A 21,454-nucleotide genomic window follows, 5' to 3' on the forward strand; every position below is an offset into this window, starting at 1 on the left:
TAAAAAGAGGGTGCAGTCATAGTGAAGGTTTCTGGCTATATCTGCCTTTTCCTGATGAATTTAAATTGTAACTGTCTTACTTTATATGTCTTTTGTTGAAGAAACTTTCATTAGCGCAAGAACATTCATCCATCTGCCTTCTTAACTGAATAAACTTCTTGAAACTTCAATAAGGGTTCTTTATTCCCCCCATAGGGTGAGTATCTGAGAGAGAGTCTCCTAGATCTACTAAAGTGATTTTATCTGGACTATACTTTTGTACTGTTTCTTGTTTAGGAAACAACTGATAAGGAATTCCTTTTGTAATTTGTTAGTATGTTATGCAGCCTTAAATACTGAGAAAGAACTGCACACATTCCTTTAAATTAAGACATTGTCTTCCTTTTTTTCTAAATCAGAAACAGTAACATACATCAGCTCATTGACCAAATGAGAAATCTTCTGACAGTAGAGGATTCATTACTGTAGTTCTAACATTCATACTGTGTGACTATGTAGTAGGGCACACAAGTCATCTCAAAATCTGCGCTAAGCAGCCCATTCTTGATGTAATGTCTTCAACATTATGTAAAAATGTCAGGATGTGACTTCCAGTTTTGCAAACTGTACCTTCTAATTTTCCTAAGCTATCAGCATCATTAATGCTCCAGGACTGTAATAAACTAGAACTCTGATATAAAACCTGGTGGGCTAAATAATCCAGTGCACTACAACTAATGTACTACATGTGTATATTATTTTACCATATTTATCTAGTAATCTACAACTTTTACAGAAGGGTAAATATGCTAAACAGACAGTTTTCTCACTCTAGAGTTATTTGTTGATAAAGAAATAGTAGCATGGTCTGCCTTAAAGGAACTGTGTACGTCCAGTCTGTCTAAAGAAGATTTATACATCTTGTCAGTCATTTTTTGAAAGTTCATCATATGAAACTGGTCACTGACTGTATGAATTTTGAACATAATGAAAAGTGTAGTAAAATGGTAGTGCTGTCTATCTCAAATCTAGGAGCTTTCTTATCACTTTATATTTTTTAACCAGGGAAGAAAGGTTGCCTACATGCCAGATGAAGAATTCTACCGTAAAGTTTAAAGTCTCCACAAAAATATTATTTTCTAGAGGAGACACTGTACACTGACAGAATTATTTTTTTTTTACTTGTTGACTGGGTAAGCCCACTGCACACAAATGCCCCTTTTCAGGAGCGGCCCTGGATCAATGTCTGGTTAAATTACTTGCTCAGAGTCACACGGTAGTAAAATGAAGGTGGAAGGAATCAAACCATGTACTCTGGGCACAGGAAGCATAATAGCTTAGAGCTTTATTCCTGTGTGCTAATTGAAAGACACTTATCATCATCATCATCATCCTGAAAACTTAAATGCATCATATACATATAGGTTCATAGGTAGGTACTAGGCTATTGGCCCTATATAAGCCTAGCCAAAGGTACCCTGGCTTTCGCCACCCAAGAAAATTATCTTCCTGTGCCACTGTCGAGCAGAGCCACAGAAGTGATTCCCCGGGGTGAATTTCCTATCTCCCATCCAATCATCAAGATTTTTCTTGAACAGTGCTAATGAGGAGCTTTGTTTGATATAGATAGGTAGTTTGTTTCAGAGTATGGGAAGTCTCTGGGACAGGAATCTATCCCTCCAGCATGTTCTATTTATTGTGGTGACGACGTTTAGGTCCCTAGAGCGTGTAGCTCGTAGGGATTGGGATTTCTTTAAGTGGAGCATGTCTAAAAGCTCTGGATTTGACATAGCTTTGTGTGTTAGGCAGAGATCGCCTCTGAGTAGGCGATATGCAACGGAGTGAAGCTGCAGTTTTTTGAGACAGTCTGCATGGGGCATCTCTTTGAGGCCAGTAATCCTCTTTGTGAGGTATTTCTGTGGCCTTTCCAGTTGTTGTAGATGTCTTGTGAGGTACATACCAAAAGGGGCATTGTACTCTATAATGGGTCTAATGAGTGACGAGTAGAGGGGAACAGATCTCTTTTTTCCTGGATGAGAAACCTTTTGTGATGAGGTGTGCCACATAGAAGGATTTCCTGACTACTGTGGCGATGTTATTATCAAATGAGAGACTACTGTCCACCTGTGTCCCAAGGTCTCTTATCACACTTTCAGTGTCAAGTAGACTACCACCTATGTGGTAGTTCATGGGTACTGAGTTTTTACCAAAAGGAATGACAATGTTGGCATTGAGCTTGAGGCCATGGCTTTGACACCAGGCATCTGTCTCAGCAAGGCCCTTTTGTAGGATGTCCACATCTTTTGGAGTTTTGATTATGGCTTCTAGTTTGCAGTCATCTGCGAACTTCATTAGCCAAAGTCCTTCTGTGTTTGCCTGTACTTCAGAGAAGTAGACACCAAACAGAAGAGGACCCAGGACTGAACCCTGTGGTACTCCACTTGTCACTGGTCTGAAGCTGGATTTGGAGTCTGCTACTTTCACAGTGTGGGTTCTGTTAGTGAGCCAGTTGGCAACCCATCTTGTGACATAGGGATTTATACCTAGTTTAGTGAGTTTATCTATAATGCCAGAGTGGGGGATGGTGTCACAAGCCTTGGCGAGATCTAGATAGGCTGTGTAAACCACCTTACCCTCATCTACGGCTTTGGTGACTGCTTCAAAGAAGTCTATCAGGTTTAGGAGACATGATCTGCCTTTTACAAACCTGAACTGGGTAGGTTCCTGAGTTTGGAGATTACCAATGTCATTGTTTAGAAGTTCCATGATGATATGCTCCATAGCCTTGCAGAACAGGCTCGTTAGGCTAATTGGGCAGTAGTTTCTGGGGTCTGTGGTGGCTCCCCCTTTGTGGAGTGGGATAACTGTCGCTGTGCGCCATTCAGTGGGCACATAGCCTGAGGTGAGGCTATGATTGAACATGGTACTTAGGAGGGGTGCCAGTTCATTCTGTAGTTCATGTAGAACACAGCCTGGGATGTCATCAGGTCCCATGGATGCTGTGTTCTTGGCTTTGGATAGTGTGTTTTTTACCTGTGCAGCCGTGATTACAGGAACTTTGCATTCTTCTGGTATAGAGATGGGCCCTTAGGGGATGACAGAGGGGTAAAGTTAGCACTGAACCTATCTGCCAGGATGTTGGCAATATCCGTTGGTTCTGTATATTTAGTGCCATTGTGCTGTAACTCAGAGCAGATCTGAGTGTTGCCATTGAGATTCTTGACATAGCTATAGAATGCTTTGTGGTTGTCTTTAGAGTCAGTGGTGATTTTGTTTTCATAACTAGCTTTGGATGATTTTATGAGGGATCTCAGCTTCTTACTGAAGCTGACCAGGGAGTTTCTCCAATCATGGGATTTTACTCTTTTTTGCAACAGTTTCTTTCTTTTGTTGTAGAGTTTGTTTATGGCAGGGGACCACCAGATTGGCTTCCTTTTTTTGGAGGATAGCATCTTGGTTCTGTTAGGGATTGCACGATCCATGCACTCATGTAAGTGCTTATAAAGTGCATTTGTGTAGGATTCAGCAGTCATACCTCTATTGTCCGTCAGCATGGGTGTCGTGAAGTTTTCCACTTCTGTCTTAAGAAGCGTGAAGCTGGCTTTGGAGAAATCTTTTATTGTGGTTTCCCTAATGGGGGGTGGGGGAGGGATGTGGATGTCTAGGGTGATTAGCTTATGGTCGGATCTGACCAACGAGGAACTGACCTCTGGTGTTGAGCACCGGTTGCCCATGTTGGTAATAACCAGGTCTAGGATATTGCTGTTCCTGGTGGGAGTGTGGATAAGTTGATCCATGGCATTGGAATTTATGAATTCCAGAAAACGTTGAGCACAAGAATTGGTACACGAGTAATTTTCCCAGTTAATGGTAGGGTAGTTGAAATCGCCCATTATTAGGGTGTTAGGTTGTACCCTAATATTTTCCAGTGTATTAAGAAATGAGGAGTGGGAATCCTGGGGCATGGTGGGGGATCTGTAGCAAGCTACAATTTGGATTGTGGTCTTGCCCAGAGTTAGTTGCACTTGGATAATCTCGGATGCATTATGCTGAGCAACTAGCCTGTAGGTGTGGATATCCTTAATGAATATGGACACGCCTCCGCCTTTAGTGTTTTGGTCCAGGTTAGGTGGCCGAAAGGTGTGGTGTGAATTATAGCCTGGTAATGCAGTGGTACTCTCTGGAGCCTTGAACCAGGTCTCTGTCACTGCACAGATGTTGATGTTCTCCATTTTAAGGAGTGCCTCGAGAGAGTGCATTTTGAGGTTTAGACTTCTAGCATTGAGTAGCAATACACTCAGATTCTTCTTGCTTGTACCTGTTAGGGTGGTGAATTTGTCATTTGAACCTTGCCTAAAAAGGCACTATAGGGGTGGCTTGAGCCTTAGCCAGTATCCGAAATCCCAGGGGCGACAGGTGCAGGCCATCTCTGGCAAAGCATTGTGGCTTGTCGATCATGTCATCCTAGGCAGACAGATACTGGATCCCCTTAGAATGACACCAGAAGCTTAGCCAATATCTTTCTGTTCAATGCATGGTTATATTACGACATCAGTTGAATGAGATGTTACGGTGGACTTAGCTTTGCTAAATACTTCTGAACTGCTACATCCATCTGTGGTCATGATGTATGTATCTGACAGAGGTTCTCAGGCAAGTGCTAGGCTAGCCACCCTTGTGGGCAATTTTAAGTCTATCCAATTCCCCCTTGGTATTACCTGGATGGATAAGAAATAACATTCCTACAATACATCATGTGTCTGAGCTGTAGTCTCCTATGAGTAGACTTTCCTGGTATACCATCTGCAGAAGATGCCCTGGGGGAATTCTCACAATTTACAAAAAACATTAAACTAGATAGTCTCAATAAGGAACAGCAGAAGCTGTTCTTTGATATTTTCACTGACTACTAGGTTCCTCACTCTATCAAGAGAATTAGCCTGGCTAACTTGCAAAGGAACCTTATACTTACTGTCTGTATCTACCATTGCTTCCTTTCAGTTACTACCCAAGTCTTGTGCTCATAAAGTGAGATCTTCATTAAGTGATTTCTCTCTCTTTTTGCCATCCCAGTCCAGTGCCATACATGCATTACTGACACTTCTGCACCCATGAACTAATTTCCATGTCCCCTCTACCTTCACTCATGAGCAAAACCTCAAGATACTTAAATTCCTGCTACTGAGGTAACTGATTCCCCCCTATCACCTACAGAAAGCAATCCACTCTATTTTAGGAGAGAGATATGACCTCTGATTTTCATCCCATTTGCTTCATATTCAGCAGGGAATTGCTCTACTGCAAGCTGGATGCTGAAGTCATGTGAGACAGAGGACAGTTTACTTGTGGACAACAAACAAAAATATATCCTAAACTGGATACTTTCCAAACTTTGGCTGTTCCTTGAAATGGAAGTCTCAAACATGAGGGAGACAAAATGCACCCTTGACAGAGTTCTTCATTCACCTTAAATGCAAATGACTAAATGCCAAAAACAAAGGAAGTAAATATAATACAACAGCAGTCCCAGGACTCAATATTATTATAGCACTCCCCACATAACATTTAACAGTCTATCTATCCACCTATTTGTTTATTTAATTTTATTAATTGAATAGGTGCACTGGTTCAGAGACCCTTTTCAAGAACAGTCCATGTCTCAAGCAATGCAAATGAAAGGTACTAAAATTAACAAATTAAAGAATTATTAATAACATTGAATAATAGTCTCAAAATTATACCTAGTCAAAAATTAATGGATGCAAAGCAAAAGCATTATACAATGCAAAAAATATGTGAGATATTAAACACATATTTATACTCTGAGTAGCATATTTACAGCTGTATAAATCAATAGATATGAGAGAGAGAGAGAGCAGCAATCTCTTTCAAAAGAGAGCAGACTGACCACTTAAATGGATCCTAACTAAATATCATTAGTAAAAAAGCAGCAAGTCTATAAATTAAATATAGGCAGTCCTGGCAAACTCTAATGATCCCATAAGTAACTGTGAAATGACAAAGAGCTAATCCACAATTTCATGGCTATAACAAAATCTGCATTTCACCTCCTAATTCTGAGATTCTACTCTTGATGAAGCATCCTTTTAACAGGCTGACGTATTTCTTCCTAGGATGACTGAGGACTTGACACCTCTATAAAAAGGAGCACACCTTGTCATCATCTTTTTTGAAGCTAGAGATCACTACTCCACTTTGCCAGTGCAGAGGTACTGCCCATTCAATAACAAAACATTGAAAAGATGACTTAACCATTACAATCCTAAAATGCCCAGTATCTTCAGCATTTCCAGCTGAATCTCATCCAGTACTGCAGTCCTGTTAAAAGAAACTGTTTGCCATGTGATCTCATCTACCAAAATGCATGCAGTTTTACCTTTTACTTCTAGCATGACTTCAGAAGAAGAAGGCAGTCTATCAGTCTATCATATTCAGGATTTCCACAAAGTACTCCTTCCGGCTCTGTCAATTATTCACGTTACAAACTTACTCTCTAAACCAACATCATAACTTAGTTCATATAGCACACATATATTTCATATGTAACTTGTGTCTTTATCTGTCTACCAATATATCATTAGATACATATATGTGTGTGTGTGTGTGTGTGTGTGTGTGTGTGTGTGTGTGTGTATATATATATATATATATATATATAGAGAGAGAGAGAGAGAAAGAGAGAGAGAGAACATAAAGTAATACAGATGAAATATAGTTTTCCAGCCTTAAGGGTAGTACACAGTTTCCTTAAGGAAGAGCAAAGCAAACAAAGGGAAAACTAATAGTTTTCCTCCAGAAACTTGTGCTCTCTCTGTCTCTCTCTTTTGCACAGACTAATTGTTTCATACATATCTTCCCATCATCTTTCCAGTGTACTATTTGATTTTCATCTACTTACTTTAGGTTTTCCAGTTTATAACTAGTCCTCTTCAAAAACTTGCACAGCAGTTCAATTCCTGAGTCCCCTACTTCACTACTGTGTAACCTAAACAAAAACAAAGAAGACAAAATATACACATTCATGCAGAATGTTACAGGTAGCATCTTATCATCCTTTAGTATCTAATAATAATTTAGAAACACTGTGATATACTACATGAAAACAGCTGAAAAGATGGGTTGGCATGTCACATGTGCCTTTAACCATTTAACATTGGGTGCCAACCATACCTCTCAACCTCTTAGCATAAGAAATCTGGACAAAGCCAAAAATGATGGGGGGAGGGGGACAAAGGCCTAGAAATAGGGATAACTTTTAAATATCACTTTAATAAACTTAGAAAGTTGCTAAAGATACTGTGTTACCAGGCATTTTCTGAATAATAATAAGTCTGAAACTAAAATGCTTCTCATAATTTAATGAATGCAGTCCTCACTGATTTGCCAGAAAACCACACATTTTACAAGAAACAGACTAAAAGTGTATAAGGCAAAAACCTGGACATTCTGTGAAAATATGGACAGTTGAGAGGTATGGTGCCAACTTACATCAGCAATTTATAGTAATGCCAGAACATTGGATTTTGTAGTAACTCACTTATTTCATAATGCTTTTCATTTAAAAATTATGAAAAATATGGTTTCAAAATTAATAGTGAAACACTTTTCTACCAACAAAACAGTTAACTATTTTGTTCATGCGGTTAATATATTAATGAAATATATACTCTAAATGTTAAAAGAAGACCCTGTAGTGAAATGGTATGCTAGACATCTACTTCCTTCCCTCTCTGCTGGTAATAAGCTAAGTGTGGCTTATTATAGTGCAGAGTAGGGATTTAGGAAGTGACATCTGTAGCGTACATGTAGAGGATGACAGTGTTTAGGCAATCATCTTTCACCATTTACAGACAGAGATCACTAAGGTGAGAAGAGGCTTTCATTTTCAAAGGTGGATTATCTTTTACTTGAAAATAATAATAATGATAGCATGCTAAAAATTATGGTATTTCAAAGCACATCTAAAACTGACTCCTGCTCTTACAAAAAAGCAGAAATAAGAAAATGGAACAATGTGAGCCCTAAAACTGACTCCTTCTCTTAAATAACAGCAGAAATAAAAAAGGGAAAATATGTGCTGAAGCAGACTTTTATTAAATGCGAATAAGCACTTTAATCATAAAGATTTCACTTGAAATGCTGTCTGAGAAGTAGACAGAGATGGGCATTATTAACAGCATACATAGACCAAAGTAACAATCCAGTTAGGTCTAACAAATGTTCTCATTGTTTCGCCTATATAGGCAGCCTGATCCCACACTGGCTGCCCACAGATTCCCTGGCATGTTTTTTAGCGCTCTGGCTTGATAACAATCTGGTAGTATGTCTAACTGGAGAACAGTAATAGCAATATGTTTGTTTAATGCTGTGCACACTTCTTTTTTAAGAAAAAATTTATTAATTTAACTTATTTAAAATATATATACACAAAAAGGAAGAAATTCAACATTACATACTATTATAATGTATTAGGAATACATTAAATCGTTAAGGTAATCTTATGCAATTAATATCTCAAGTCTTGGTATTTTAATAGCAACATTTCAAGGCTATCCTAACCACTTAAAGTCTTAGTATGATTTATAGATATTATTATGATCGCATCTATTTTTCAGTTTTATATAGTAATGCTGTTAAATTTAAAAATTTTTCAAATGTAGAAACTAAATTTGATTGCCAGTATTTTGTGATAACTTTTTGAGCTACTGCCAGGAGACTCCAGCATATTTTTTCTTTTTGACTTTTACAGATACAGAAAGTGGAATATGAATTAGTATTATTGATCTATTTAAAGAACAAATATCAGCCTTAACCCCTTAAAATATTTACATCTTCCCAATATACATTTAATTTTTTACATTCCATAAACATGCAGGTCCAATCAGCTTTTACATCTTTACTACACCTCCAACAGACTGCCCTTTTACTAATCTTAGAGATTTTAGAGGAAGTAGCAAACATTCTATTTATACATTTCCACATACAATGTATAAACTTGAAAAAGTTTGACTAAGTAATTTAAGTAACAAAATGTTATTCTTACCATCTACTGAGTCATTCAATCCACTACTATCTAAAAAGTTCCAGAATTTTGCATCAAAATTATTATTTGTAATTACCATATATAACTTGGACAAGCTTCCACTGTAGATAAATTTACCTTCAATGATAACATTCATATAACGGGGAAACAGAGTTCTGTTCTTCTCTACTCATTATCTACAAATTCATTTAATTTCTTAGTGATGGATAACATTAACAGGTTAACAGATTCATCCAACTTATAATCTTTCATTAAATATTCTGGCAACTTAGCTTTTCCTTTTTCAAAGCAATCAAACCATAACACTAATTCACTCCTCATTAGTAAATGAATTTTAACATTGTTCTGAGTTTCCTTAAATCCAGAGGTGTGTGCAATGGGAATGCACAAACATTTCCATTTTGATAGTTATGGAGTTTTAAAAATATATTTCTTAACTGTTTTAAGAATTGAATTCATATATGTATGCAGAGTCTAAATATTTAAATTAATTTCTTTCTAAGGTAAATTTTATTAACCAGATGAAAGAATTGTTACATAGTTCTAACTTATCATAGTTGATAAACTTAAAAGAATTTAGTAAAAATTGTTTCTGAATGGTTTTCCATTGACAAGTATAAGTTGAGTCTATCCAGAGTATAATGGAGTTAAAATGTGCAGGAATACCATAAGATTCAACATCTGAGAAGCTAATATTACCATACTCTTATAATCTTATATGATTTCTACAAGCAATTCTCAGATTTGTAGGATACCATAAGAATGAAGCTAACATTTTTTCTATTTTCTTTAAAAGCTTTTAGTTATGTATTAAAACTATTGAATGCAATATATATATATATATATATATATATATATATATATATATATATATATATATATATAATCTTGGGTAATATAATCATTTTAATAAATACTAACCAATCCTCAAAAGTAAAATATATATTATATATATATATATATATATATATATATATATATTAATTTTTTTAAAACTGTGATTAATAATCTTAATCACATCTTGATAGATTTTTATTCCTAAATATTTTTTCCTTCCTAATTATACTTATATTTATCTTTAAACTTACTATCTAGTGAGTGATTTAACACTAAAGTTTCAATTTTATTACTATCATTAAATTTCATCAGCAATACTTCTTGGAACTTTTCATTTTCCTCATCTATTTCTTCAACTGAATAATTTAAATGTCCTATAGTTAGTAACATATCATCTGCAAAAAGCTGTATTTTTTGACAATCCTTGTTAATTGAGAATCCATCGATTTTTTCATTGTTTCTTATACTATTAGCTAAGTGTTTGATAACTAATGCAAACAGTAGAAGGGGAGAGGGACACCCTTGCTTTGTGCTTTTGTTTAAAGTGAATCTATGAGAAATGTAAGATTCAATTTTAACATATGCCTTGGAGTAGCTATACAGTTTTCTTTACTATTCCAAAAATTGTTCTGGAAATGCAAATGCTTCTAAGGTTTTAAACAAGTAATTTCAATGTAAGAATCAAATGCTCCCACAATATCTAAACCAATTAGGGCCAAGTTCTTGTTCATTCATTTTGCTAAATCTAAGATAGTTACTACCCTTTTTATATTATCACATGTTAATAAATCGACTATAAATCCTCTTTGAGCTTTATTAATCAATTTATCTACTATAGCTCTTAATATTGTAGTGAAGATGGAAATAAATATTTTAAAGTCTACATTTAATAATGAAATTGCTCTATATGAGGAAACTAACTTATCCTTTCCTTGTTTAAGTATAGGTGAGATTACAAATAAATTCCACAAGGGAGGAATTATTTTGTCACTGAATTATCTCGAAAACATCACTAAGTAATTCTAAAATATTTAATAGAAGCAGACTATATAATTCCATACTGAAACCATATAACTCTGGAGCTTTACCATTTTTCCCCTGTTTTTAAAGCTTCTTTAACTTCTATTGGGGTAATAGGCTTATTCAACAGAGATATTTTTGGCCATTAAGTATATTAGTAACATTTTTCTTTAAATGCCTGTCAATTTTGCAATCATCAGGATTATTATTTTTATCTTTAGATCCTCATGGATTTTTCAAAAAAATATCTGAAGTAAGCTTATTAGTTTGAGGATTTTGGATATTATTGATTTGTGTCTTTTTGCTTAACATCTTATTTCTATTAGCTAATCTATGTAGATTGAAGTCACTGCACAACTGTGGGATTTTATTTATTCTAAAGCTATTTCTACTTTATGTGTTAAACATGTTTGATATTTTCTCTTTAATTTTTAATGATTTCAGTTAGCAAATTTCTTTGTTGTTCAAATCTCGCTTTGTGTATTTCATCTATCCCACTCTTTCATTATTAGACAATCTTCCCATTCTACCTTTAATATGCATTTTTAAGTAGTCCCATAGTATGACTTTAGTAACCTGACCATTGTCATTCAAAGATAAAAAAATTCTCAATTTGTTCCTTTAGATAATACTTAAATTATTTTAAGTTCATCATATATACTGGGATTCTATAAATAATCTGAAATTTCTTTATATCCATTAATATATTGATACTTGGTGCATTATGATCATGAAAGAACAATGAATAGTTTTAAAATAATTCACTTTATTAAGTAACTCTGTAGAGGCATAAATCCTATTAATGCTAGTCTGTGTCCCATGCACATAAGAATAACGAGTGAAGAAGAATGACTTATCTTATGCTTTTACTATTAAATTATCTAAATTATTTTTACTACCCCACCTCTTTAGTGCTTTAGCTGATGACAGAATTGTAGCTTTCTTCTGTTCATTTGTATCCTCTATACTAGATATGCAGTCAAAATCCCTTACCTTTCTAATTACTTTGTAGTAAGTTTAAAAGAGCTTTAGCCACTCTTGCATCTATTCCAGGGATCCAGTAAATTTTAACTAGTGCATAGAGTTTGCCATTATATTTAGCTATTACAAATGTGTAAATTCCTTTGGGATCATTAATGGATGCCATGGCCTTAGGCATTACAGTAGATTTTCTCCAAAGTATAGCAGTTCTGCTCCAATTTTTGTTAAAATAAGTAAATGATAACATTTCATGACCTATGTTATTTAAATAAGGTACATCTTTATCTATCAAGCTGGTCTCTTGCAAGAATATAATGTCTCATTTATTTAAATTTAAATATTTAAATGCTTTCCTTTTATTGCCATTATTTAATACAGTTACATTAATAGATAATAGAATTAAACTATCCATACTGTGTATTTAAAAAGATTTCTTTTAAAAGATAACATGACACATTTATCCACCATAGTAATTTAACTGTATACAAGACTCTAATGCATTCCTCAAACACTATCTTAACATTCCACATTTTTTAATTCATTTCTACAAACTAAACTACTAAAAGTCATAAATAACAAAAACAAAATCAAGTTTATAACTGTAACTGTGAATCTACTTCATAATGTCGAAATTTTAGACTGCCAACAACCATATGGCCGACATTCAAAATCTCAACATTGTGAATAAATCCACAAAAAAGGAAATAAAATTTCCTTTAAAGTGCTAGCAGGTGGGCTCCGCCCATCTGCATCCCCCGTAGGGGGCTCCACCTCCCACACCTCCTGTAACTTTAATATACCATCTCCGAGATCGCACTATAGTGAGGTGCCGGTTTCCCATTGTCGGCAATCCAAATGTCGATCATATGGTGTCGGCCATATGGCTGTCAACATTCTGGACTATCGGCAATGTCAGGTAGACCTGTAACTGTATATATTACTAACAAAACACAACCTACCATGGATACCAAAGTTCCTAGTTTGCCTAATGAATAGAGAAATTGCTATACTATTTCTCTACATAACAATACCTAAAAATTTATAAAAAAACTAGCAAAAAGCTAGAGTGACTTACAAATAATTTAATATTATATATAAGTTAAAAAGTAATACAACTATTAATTTATATTAATTTACTTATATGTTTTTCCATTTAAATGTATTCTCCCCAGTTAATACATAAAAGCTTAATAATCCTCTTCTATTAATCACAAATACGAAATAATCCAACAAATAGTGTACTGTGTACCTATTTTTAATGGTAGTATAAATTATCCATTAAATATTCCTAAATTATTCACTCATTCAGCATTGGGGGGCCACGGTGGTGCAGTGGTTAGCATTGCCACCTCACAGCAAGTGGTTATCCGGTTCGATCCTAGGCTGGGGTGCCTTCTGTGCAGAGTCTGCATGTCCTCCCTGTGGTTGCGTGGGTTTCCTCCGGGTGCTCCGGTTTCCTCCCATATCCCAAAGAAATGCTGCAGGTAGATTGGACACTCTAAATTTGCCCTAGGTGTGAGTGTGTGTGTGTGTGTGTGTGTGTGTGTATGTGTGTGTGTGTGTGTGTGTGTGTGTGTGTGTGTGTGTGTGTGTGTGTGTGTGTGTGTGTGTGTGCCTTCTGTGGAAGGTTGGGCGCCGGGCTGGCAACTCGACACTGTAAAACTCTACTGCCAATCATGAGCGGACAGATGATCCGCTGTGGCGACCTCTAACTGGGAAAAGCCGAAAGAAGAAGAAAATTCACTCATTCAACATTATTATAATTAAATCTCTAAATAAATAGGTCAAATAAGGTGAAGAGATAAAGATATTTCCAAAGACATGCTTTTGGAGCATTTCTCCATGGGCCTCTGCTGAAAATGGGCTCTGTCCCAGTTGGACTTTCCCAATAAATAAATGTTAAATAAATACATTTGTAAACTTACAGGTAACAGATAACCTTATCATACTAAACTATTACATAAAGGGAAAATCAATGCACATATATATTTATCATGCTAAAAATACACTCATATTTTATAGATTTAACAAAAGCTCTGAATTAATTTTAAAAGTACAAGTGTCCATATCTCAAAATTGTGTAACACTCCTAATATGATAAATATCAAAATATTTAAAAATCCTTTAGCTTATTAAACTAATTCATAAAAATATGTGCATTGCTGAGGTCAGAGAGAATATCTTGCTATTTCTTTAGAGTAAAAAAAGACTGCAGACCATATTGTATTCAAAAGTTACAATGTGCTTAATTCAAATCATGGTCTCCTTTCTCAGGTTCAAACATATTGAAAAATGTACTTTGCTTTCTATCAAAATGGACGCACTGATTCAGCAACATAGGACTCAAATTTAAATTCTGACATATGAAATTAGTTATTTTAGACAGTATTAATGAATCTAATAGCATACAATATGCAAAAAGCTTCAAAGTTCACATCACCAAGCTTCAAATTTTAGCTTTCAGGATATTTTCAAATATTTGTACATGATTTTCTTTGTAAATTATATGAGATCTTGTACATTCATGTTCTTGCCATATGTAGGTGTATGCAACACATATCTTTCTTATAAGTAGTTTATTTCAATATATATCTTTCAGATTTGTTTGTCCACTAATATTCTACCTTATACTATATAAGATGTGATAAGAGACTTTGGGACGCAGGTGAACAGTGGTCTCACCTTCAATAACCACATCGCCATAACAGTCAGGAAATCCTTCTATGTGGCACACCTCATCACTAAGGGCTTTTCATCCAGAAAAAAGGATGTCTTTGTCTCACTGTACTCATCCCTCATTAGACCCATTATAGAATACAACACCCCGTTTGGTATGTACCTCTCAAGATATCTGCAACAACTGGAAAGGCCACAGAAATACCTCACTAAAAGAATCACAGGCCTAAAGCAGATGCCCTATGATGACCACCTTAAAAAACTCCAGCTATACTGTCACATGTCGTCTACTCAGGGGCAATCTCTGCTTAACATACAAGACCATGTCAAACCCAGAGCTGTTGGAAATGCTACACCTAAAGAAATCCCAATCCCTCAGAGCCATACACTCCAGGGATCTAAACCTCGTCATCACAATAAACAAAACATGTTGGAGGGATAGGTTCCTGACTCAGAGACTCCCCAGACTCTGGAACAGACTGCCCATACATGTCGAGCAGAGTGTCTCTTTGGCCCTCTTCAAAAGGAACCTTGACAATTGGATGGGAGAAAGGAAATTCACCCCGGGGATCACATCAGTCACCCTGCTAGACAGGGGTCCAGGGAAGTAAATAGTGTGGGAAGAAATAGCCAGGGAATTGTTATGGCTAGGCTTGTATAGGCCCTAAGGCTGATAGCCTAGAAATAACCTATGAACTTATATAACTTGTATTTACATAATCATCAGCTTTATGTTACAGATTACAATATGTGTATATTTCTTAACTTAATGATACTGCTCTTTTATTAATCTTACATAGTTGATAATTCCTTGTACATATGCATATTATTCATACAAAGTTTGGTCTTCTTATTAATTGTAGAATTACAAGCAATCTTGACTATATATAAAATAATCTCTGCTTGTTTAATTTGAATGTGTATTTTTACCCATTGGGAACTCCTGTACTGATCTAAGCCTCACATCCAGAAATTAGAATTTGATTACAGTATGTGAAAATGAGAACTCACAGCATAAAGTAGCTGTTAATTTCCTCTGTAAGTTTTTCATTCTTCTTAAATTTTTAAACTGTTCTAATCAGCAACAAACATCTAACTTTATTTCTTCCCATTAATATGTATAGTTAAGAGTTACTAACACTACAGCATAAGCAATTAACATTCAGCAAAATGTAAGCAAATTATATGTCAGCAATAACTCAATATAAAACATTACTATAGCTTTTGTTTTACCAATTCTTCACTTCTAAGAAAATAAAACAAAGATGTTATTTTGAGTAGATTTCTCACATATATACTTGAAAAAAAAAGAAAAAGAAAGTTCCTTTCTGTTTTCACAGATCATTGATGAACTTTGATATAAATTTTCTTCAAACCAGATCAAGAATCAGACAGGAAGCAAGGCAAGCAAGAATCCAGCATTCTCACACAACTGGAATATCTATTGTTCTCAAGAGTTTTTAAGTGTTAATTGTTTCATAAAAAATCTGGGAAAGGAATGTGCTACATGGCAACAAAGAAAAAATCACCAGCACTTTAACATGTCTAATTAGCATATTACTTAGATCTGACATTCAATTAACCCAGCAATGCACATATTAAGCAAAGTCAAGCAAATAAAATAAAATAAAATTCTTAATGTATATAATCTTAAAGTTACCAGTTCTATTCTTATAATTTAACGGCATTCTCTTAAAGGAAGTATTTGTTTAACATTTCTAATACATTTATAAATTTAGTTTAATGAACTATATTAAGCCTTTCACTGTAACTATAATAAAACAGTAAACTAACCATTTATATTCCATATTATGGGAGTTGGCATAAAAGTTAAGGTGTTTATTTTGCAGACTAAGGTGCAGGGTTTGATACTTAGGCTCACATACAGGACTCAGGAAGCTATAACTGGGGAGTCCACCTTTACAAAGAGGCCAATCACAAGTGGACTCCCCCACGGATTGGTCTTTGGACCACTCATTTATGGCATTTACTTTTCTGAAGTCAAAGCCAATGTCAGTGGCCTCTGGCTGACTAAATTTGCAAATTGCAAATTAAGAGCTTGTCACTGAATCCCTCACTGACAGAAATGTTCTTCAGGAAGGGCTGACCTAGGCAAAAAAGTGGTTTGAGGGCCATAGACTAAAACTAAATGCCAAGAAATGCATAACAGTATCCTTCAGGAAGTCATCCACCCCTGGTAACTATCTTATTGAAAACACACTTCTAAGAGTTGACCTAGTAGTCAGGGACTTGGGGACACACATAGACAGTAATCTAGTCTTTAATCATCATGTGTCTACAAAAGTAAGAAAATCATTCTCTGTTATACAACTTATAAACAAATGTATGACATCTAGATCCATAGAAGCCTTTATTCCACTGTATTTGTTATTCATTAGGCCTATCGTTGAGTACACTACCTCCTTTGGCATGAACCTAATCGGGCATATCCAACAACTGGAACATTCATAGAGGTTCCTCACTAAAAGAATATAGGGCTTATGTAACATGTCCTATGCAGACCACCTCAAGGCCCTATCCCTGTATTCTGTCTCCTGCAGGCTGATGAGGTCAGAGCTGTGTCTGGTATACAAGGCATTGTCAGACCTCACTCTGATGGACCTCCTGCATATCCACAAAACAAACAGCACCAAAGTTACCAGTTCTAAAGACTTAAACCTTGCCTGTGATATAAACAGGACATGCTGGAGAGACAGGTATGTATCCCAGAGACTACCTCTTCTTTGGAGCATGCTCCCCATCCATGTGAAGCAGCATTCCTCCCTAACCCAATTCAAATGTAACTGGACAATTCTATGGGAGACAGGAAATTCACCACTAGTTTGACACCTATTTCTCTAATGGACACTGGCAGCCTGTTAATATTTCATCTTCCAAGCTCCTGCTTACACTTATCAAGGGTACTAGAACTTGTCAGACATTTGGGATTTATGGTTAGGCTTAAAAAGGTCCTTGTAGTTGTTAGCCTAGTAAACATCTGTGAACCTATAAATGCATACTTACATATGTTTTGAAGCTTAAAGTCCAAGACACCCTTTTACTTAAAGGGAAAATCTACTGTATCAGAAAATAAAACCATGCAATCAGAGAATAAGAATTACTTATTTTTAAGCTCTTTAATTTTAGAAGCAGTTTTCCAGGAATTCAGCTCACTGTGTCTCTTGAGGGAAATACTGTTCCAATCCATTGTTCAGTATTATTAAAAGACAACAATAGAATTCTATTAGTAACTGCTCAACTTCTCTGTCTTTTTTCTCCCTATTTACTGTCCCTGCTGTGAATAAACAAAAATACAACATTTAAAATATTTTAAATTGAAGTTTCTCTCCATTAGAACAGTGCCTTACTGTAGTGTGGTGGTTTCACTTTCAAAAAAACTTTTATTCCGCTCTTGCTGCAGTCTCCAATTTACTGATGTCATCAAGGCTACTAAATACAGGTAGTTTTCTGGCCATTTCCCTCCCCAAACTGACCCCACCACTACCGTCCTAAAAACCCACCCATGCTATGATGTCACAACTCCCTGGTCCTTCCCCTACCCATAGAGAAAGTAAAGGCTAGAACAAGGAAAAAGTACATGTGTCAAGTCTCCTGCTTTGAGCTGTTATTCACAGAAGGTAACAGCTCAAATTACCCCTTGCACCTAGGCAGCTGGGGAAGTTAGGTGTGAAGGGGGGTGGGAGATAAGTCAAACTAGTGCAATTCAGGCTTCACAAAAGACTGCAGTTTAGCCATTCTAAAAGAAGCAGCAGTAAAAAGCACTTTGAAAGTCTGTTCTGTGGCATTTGCACTGTTTGTGTTTTAAGTAATCACTGAATGGCATGAAAGTTTACTTAAAACTAACTGACTGAAAGACAGCAGTGTATGTATGTATGTATAATCAATGCAGTGACAAGAGCTTTAGGAAGCAAGAAGCCTGCATGATGTAATTTTTTACAAACAAGCACTGCATTGTGGGATACCTAGAGGCAGACTAAACAATCAGAATTACTTCAAGATGCCAGACCCCATGTGGTCAGACTGAGAAATTATGTATAAAAATATTTAAAACCTGTAAATAGTCCCAGAGTGGTGCGAAAATGTAGGAAACACCAAACCATGATGAAATAAATATGTTTTTTGAGTCTGTGGATGCGGTTCTCCTTTAAGGATTTTATTTTTGCTGACAAAGGTGGATGGCTCCTCCAGTGTGTAAAATATTTTAGTTCCTTCAGAAAGAATTAATTTGATCTTTGCTGGAAGCTTTAATATTGTTCTTTGTAAGCTCCTTGATCAGAGGTAAGTAGGATTTTCTTTTACTCATTACACTACTGGAATAACCACTGTCAAATCTGACTACATGTTCACCTATTTTAATAGGTGGGCTGGACCATTTTGTTTTTAATATTTGATCTTTTTCTAGACATAAACTTAACTATAACTGAATGTTGTGAGTTTTCCTTCTTTGAAGGTGCTCTCAGGAATCTGTGTGCCCTTTCAATTCTAAAAGATAAACAGCGGGATTCAGTAAAGCCTACACAGTAGTTTTCCACCATGTGCAGATTTCGGAGTAATATACATGTGGGCACAGAAACTTTTAAATTCAGTAAGCGCCAAGTAGCAGCATGTACCCCCATGCAAGCAAGTTAAACACCAAGGCATGTTAATTACTGCATGAGCAGTTGAATTGCATTTTAATCAACCAAGGCAACATGTTAGAGCTATTCAACAACCTATAAAGTAAGTGTGTAGACTCTGTGCTGGTGTTCCCCATGAATTCCAAAACTGTTGGAATGCAGCCACAGAAAGGAGTCTACATGGACAGAATAAAAAGTACAATGTGTGAGATTTGTACAGAACTGACTTTAACATGTGACAGTAGGTTGGACAAAAGGAAAGTAACAATAGCAACATAATCCTTTTTGTGCAATAACAGAAATGCAGCTTTTCTCCCCATCCCCAAATGAATATTACACTTGTAAGTAATGCAGGCAAATAAAAGTGTAAAAGTGATTGCTAATCAAAATACATATAAAAACATTAAACATTATTCATAGTGACATGTCAGCATATGCAATATGTAACTAATGAAATGCAGGCATATCATCTAAAAATCAGCACTCCTCTCTGCAGATATCCAAGACAAAAGGGCCGTTGCTCTGCCAAAACCCAGCAAAACGTATAAAATAATCCAAAGATAAGCGAAATAACGTTGCTGGATACTGCTGGTTGTATAAAAATTTTTAATACCAAAGAACCAAACAATACAAATAGGATGAGCGCTTTCGGGTTATTACCCTTCCTCAGATAAAATACATTGCAACATAAAACTTCTTTTAAAACAATCTCTATCCAATCAAAATCAATAAAAAACTCGCCTTTTACAAAGGGTGGGCTTAAGAGGAACTACATCATTCAATCCTGGAGCCCTATGTGCTGTCAATTCCAGGATCCACTTGGATTCAGCCAGTTCTGTGTTCAATCTAATGTTACCCCCCCTACAGGTGAGACTCAGGTTGACAATGACCCTAAACATGAATTTATGTGTGGGATTTTCTTTCACATGCCTGTATAGTGCATTACGTTCGTCCTTGTTTTTGATATTAGACATATGCTGGAGAATCCTAACCTTCAACATCTGGTTGGTCTTCCCTACATAGTAACTCAAGCACGAACAACACTCTGCAATATAGACTACGTCAGTAGTCCTACAATTAGCCCTGCCCTTAAACAAGTAAATCCTGTTGTTATTGGGATGTCGAAACTCTACTCCTTTCTTGATGAGACAGCAGGCTTTGCAGGATCCACAGGCTGTGGTCCCTGCTTTTCCCATACGACTCCCACTGCCCATTACCTTCTTTTCTTTACATAACAGATCTTTTAGATTTTTATTCCTCTTATAAACAAACTCGGGATGAGTCCCAACCATACCCCTTAGGCATTCATCACTCACTATGATGTTCCAATTTTTTCGTATGATGTCACATACCCCTCTTGCATCACTGCCATATGTGAGTGCCATCTTACGACGGGTCGACCTGGTTACTTCAGCCCCTTTGTCAGTGGTTGTGGTGTTACCTGTTACATCTAACCAGGGCCTATACTTCGTACTTCTATATGGTTTGTTCTTATTTATGATTTTACCTACCAATTCCTCACTATAGCCCCTATTCACCAAACATTCACCAAGGTGACCTATCTCCTTCTCAAATTGTTGATTGTCCTTGCTCAATCTTGAAATCCTTCCTATCTGGCCCTGCACCACATTGGGAAAGGTGTGTCTTGGATGCATGCTATCGAATGATAGTAAGGTGTTCCTCCAACAATCTTTCCTGTACAATCTAGAACAGAAACCATCCCTATTTTGTTCCAGGCATACATCTAGAAAATCTATGGTCTCTTTTGAAGTCGTTACACTAAACCTAAAAAAGGTAGTCGTGGTGTGTAAATAATCTATAAACATATTTAGTTCTTCCTCCGTGCCCTTCCACAAAACAAAAATGTCATCTACAAAACGTAGATACATAAAAAGATGTTCCTTCCAGGCATGTTCATTAAACACATACATCCTTTCCCAATGCGAAAGGACAAGATTAGCATAGGTATGTAACACCTATAGGTGCTATCTATCCCTAGCAAAATGTTGTTCTCCAAAACCAGGGTTAATAGCTCAACAATCAACTCTATCCTATCATGTGTAAGCCCTAGTGTGGTAAGTAGTGTCCTTATAGCCCGTATGCCATACTCATTATTAATCACAGTGAACAAATTGTTCACATCCAAAGTGACCATTATATAGTTCCCCAATAACTCCTCTTGTTTAATTCCTCCAACCAAAGTAAGAAAGTGACCTGTATCTTAAAATAAGTTTCATTGAGGCTACAAATGGTCTGAGAG

At 36.0% G+C, this 21,454-nt stretch overlaps 1 protein-coding gene across 1 annotated transcript in view; it reads right to left on the minus strand.

The window, feature by feature from the left end:
* LOC122791693 (NACHT, LRR and PYD domains-containing protein 3-like) overlaps window positions 1-21,454 on the minus strand; it is a 504,613-nt gene that overhangs the window by 91,210 nt on the left and 391,949 nt on the right. Inside the window, exon 8 of the mRNA XM_044059586.1 lies at window positions 6,899-6,985. Within this exon, the coding sequence (XP_043915521.1) occupies window positions 6,899-6,985 (87 nt within the window). The remainder of the gene's footprint in view (window positions 1-6,898; window positions 6,986-21,454) is intronic.

Source organism: Protopterus annectens, chromosome 17.part0, assembly GCF_019279795.1.
Source record: "Protopterus annectens isolate FY-2018-M chromosome 17.part0, PAN1.0, whole genome shotgun sequence".
In the NCBI taxonomy this organism is placed as follows: domain Eukaryota; kingdom Metazoa; phylum Chordata; order Ceratodontiformes; family Protopteridae; genus Protopterus; species Protopterus annectens.